Raw genomic sequence first — 3,314 nt, 5'->3', positions numbered from 1 at the left:
CGGAAGTAATGGCTTCGATGGTGTTACGAAAGATGTCCTATAATGAATGGCCAAAATAAACTGCGAGGGGGAAAAAAGGATAGATTTTGAGCTAGGACCGGGCAAAGTTTGATTTGATGGGTCAATTGGACAGATCTGCAGGAGAGGCAACTGAAATGACTGAATAAATCCCTAACCTCCTCACTTTCACTATGGAAAATGTTGATACAAAAATAAAGTTGGCCCCACAGTTAAAAAGTTCCGTTACTTGCCTGCCCAGAAACACATTTGCTTGATCACATAAAAATAAATATTGGCTTTGCTTTCTTTGAACGTTGAACACACACAACACCTTCAACAGCTCAGAACAAGGGCATGGCAACCAGTCAGCGGTCGCCATGGCAACGGGACGCGCTGGTCGGACGCGGGAACGCGCGACGTCAGCGGGCGGTCGCCATCCATCGAGACGAGCGGAAATGACGAGCGGAGAACGGCCGGAAGAACGGGGAGGAGGACGACGACGGCTTCACAGGCGTCGGGAATCTTCGACGCGGCCCTGTGTAAGCCTCAGATCTACCGATACAGCGGGAGGCGAGCCGGTGTTGTGAGTGAGTGAAGGAAGGAGGAAGGAAGGCGGGGGTTGGAGGAGGGGGTGGGGGAGATATGTTCCGCCCGATGAGGCAGGGCTTCCGCAGCCCGCCGCCTGTAGGCCCGGGTATGGTCCCGGGCTCGTTCCCCGGCGCGGTGCAGGCCGCAGGCGGCGGAGGGACATATCCCTGGGGGCTCCCGACTAATGCCGGCACCCCGCCTTACGGAATCCGGCAGCGGCCCTTCGCCAAGTCCCCTCAGCAACAGCAAGGCCTGTCGCCCTTCCACCAACAGCACCGCTACAAAAGCCCGTCACCCGGCCACCAGCAGCCGCAAAGCTTCACACCCCGGCACAGAAGCCACTACTCCTCGCCGCCATATCACCCTCACTCCCCGGGTCAAGCATCGTCTCAGCAGCCTTCCCCCGGTTCGGGCCATTACCGACGTTACCCGGGCTCGCCCAGGGCGTCGACACCTTTCGGCGGGAGCGGCTACATCCTGGAGAGGAAATCGCCGGCGCCCGTGGAGCTGTACTACAAAGCTTCCATGCTGCAGGACCCGTGGGCTGACCTGCAGCCCGTCTCCGCCTCTGACATCGACCTGCAGTACAGCAAGCCGCAGGCAGCCAGCGCCGTCAAAAGGGGCAGGTACTTCAGCTAACAGCTTCTGCAAGCAACACCAGACCCTCACTCTCCCTCCCGGGCAAAGAGCAACCTTTTCTCCCACCTCTGGGTAAGGTAGCCAAATTGACCTCCGCAGTGCTGTCAAGAACTTAACTGTGGTGCCCATTCTCACTGCTTTCCAGAGACTAAGCCTATTTTTTAAACAAGAATTGATTACATTTTTTTCCAGATCGACTTTTTAAACGAGACCTATTTTTTTAACCACACCGAGTTTGTTTTTTCTTTGCAACACGTGGGAGCTCTTTGGATGTTATCTGGTAGAGTGCAACCGTTGCAGTTTAGGAAAGTGCCTGCTCCAAATAACTCTTTAAAATCACCAGCCAGTGGACAATGACTAATTGTTTTGCAGGTTTCCTCCACTTCTATGCATTAACGAGGCAGGTTAGAAAGCGTGTCATCTAATTTTTTTACTGTAAGCCACTGAAAATGGTCATTTTTTAAACTTTTTTGTCAACTTTTTTAGATTCAAGGTAAAAGCTTCAATGTATTTTTTTGTAAATCCATATTTCTAATTTTGTGTATGTAAAAACTGAAGAAAGAAAAATGTTTTGTGTATGATTTCACAGTGAGACGGTGTATCTGGGGCATGTGTGCAGTAAAGGTGTGGTGTGTTGGTGTACATCTTGTTTCAGTTTTTTGTTTTATAATTTTTTTCTGGAAATTATAGATAAGAACTTGAGTTAATCTTTCATTTTGAAAACACCCTGGAAATAAAATAACATCCTGGCTTGTATTTGGAACTCAAAGTGAAGGTGGGGAAGAATTTTATTACAGAGTAAGGAAAAGTGCTTCTTGGTAACAAATAGCTTTAATTATGACTTGTTACCATAAATTTTGCTTGATTTTATTTTTAAGCCCAGCGCTGTAGGAACAATGCTCTTTGGGAACCTTCGACCATTGATTATGGACAGGTGGGCACACTCTGATTCTGTTTGTAAACAGTTGGTGGGCAGGAAGATTTTAGAGGTATTTATCTTCCTTTTGATATACCTGTACTATCATTCTGTTGGTATTGGAAGTCTAGCACTACCCAGCTATTGTTGAATATGTTTAGATGATGAAGTTTGCTGGAATATTTGGCAAATACATCAAGTGAATCTCAGTGATGTGTACATCTGGCATGTACTTGATGGAAGTCTTTGTATGGTGGTTGTGACAACAGTAACTTCACCCTTTCTCCCCTTTCCCCATTTCAACTATTGACCCAGCTTCCAGATGAGTTTGGTCTGCATGAAGAACAACAGTCAAACTAGGGAACTGTACCACCCTAAGCAAACACTTATTTAACTTTGGGAAAACAACAGACATTGCAAATCCATTAGACATTTTATTGGGCTTGTGAAATACTTTTACGGTTAAACATGTTTGATGGAAATTAATATGGTGGATACAATACATTTTATTTATTGTATCTAAACATTGAAATGGGCAACTTTTCTGTCTTGTCAAACCTTGGCTGATGTACACTGTCTAAAACTAATGTTTTGGAGGAGGAGGAGGGCTTAAAGTAGAAAGGAATGTATATTTAATTTATATATTCGTATACCAACCATGTCAGGGCCACAATATTTGTCTTTTAACTGACAATTTTCTTTATTGCTTAGATTTTAGTATTACAACAACAAATTACTGTACCTTAGTGCTTTCTAGTTTGTTCTTATTCTTGTCAAACAGCACATCATATTTTAATTGCAGAAATCCTTTAGTAATATTAAAGAAACCTATGTACATTGCATGTTTCCTGTCTTATCACACACTAGTCATGTTCCAACTGCATTTGGAAGAGTACGAAGAAATTCCAAAAACGTACAACCTTAACATCAGCGGGATATGATGATCTCTGCATGTTCTTGCTATTTGGTAGTTTTAAACTGTGATTAATCTGTGCTTTGGAACAAAAATAATTGTAATTATTACTTTAGCCTGTATAAAGCGCCCTATGGAGGTTTACATTTCCTGTCATACTTTCCCAGTTCTTTTCCATTGTCTCAGGTGGAAGAGTCAGGTAAACTACAGGGAGCAAGAAGACTGGGATGTATACGGTCCATCAATTTATCCTACAAG

The 3,314-nt window shown here is 44.7% G+C and overlaps 1 protein-coding gene across 1 annotated transcript; it reads left to right on the top strand.

Annotated features, from left to right (window-relative positions):
* Nucleotides 1-448: 448 nt before the first annotated feature.
* On the top strand, nucleotides 449-2,980 carry LOC116982567 (M-phase specific PLK1 interacting protein). Its single transcript, XM_033035836.1, has one exon. It carries the CDS (start codon nucleotides 643-645, stop codon nucleotides 1,225-1,227), a length of 585 nt encoding a protein of 194 aa, XP_032891727.1. The 5' UTR covers nucleotides 449-642; the 3' UTR covers nucleotides 1,228-2,980.
* The last annotated feature ends 334 nt before the right edge of the window (nucleotides 2,981-3,314 follow it).

The sequence above is a fragment of the Amblyraja radiata genome, chromosome 17 (genome assembly GCF_010909765.2).
Source record: "Amblyraja radiata isolate CabotCenter1 chromosome 17, sAmbRad1.1.pri, whole genome shotgun sequence".
Lineage (NCBI taxonomy): Eukaryota > Metazoa > Chordata > Chondrichthyes > Rajiformes > Rajidae > Amblyraja > Amblyraja radiata.
Note: the sequence above shows the minus strand (reverse complement) of the source record. Positions and strands in the feature narration are given on the sequence as shown.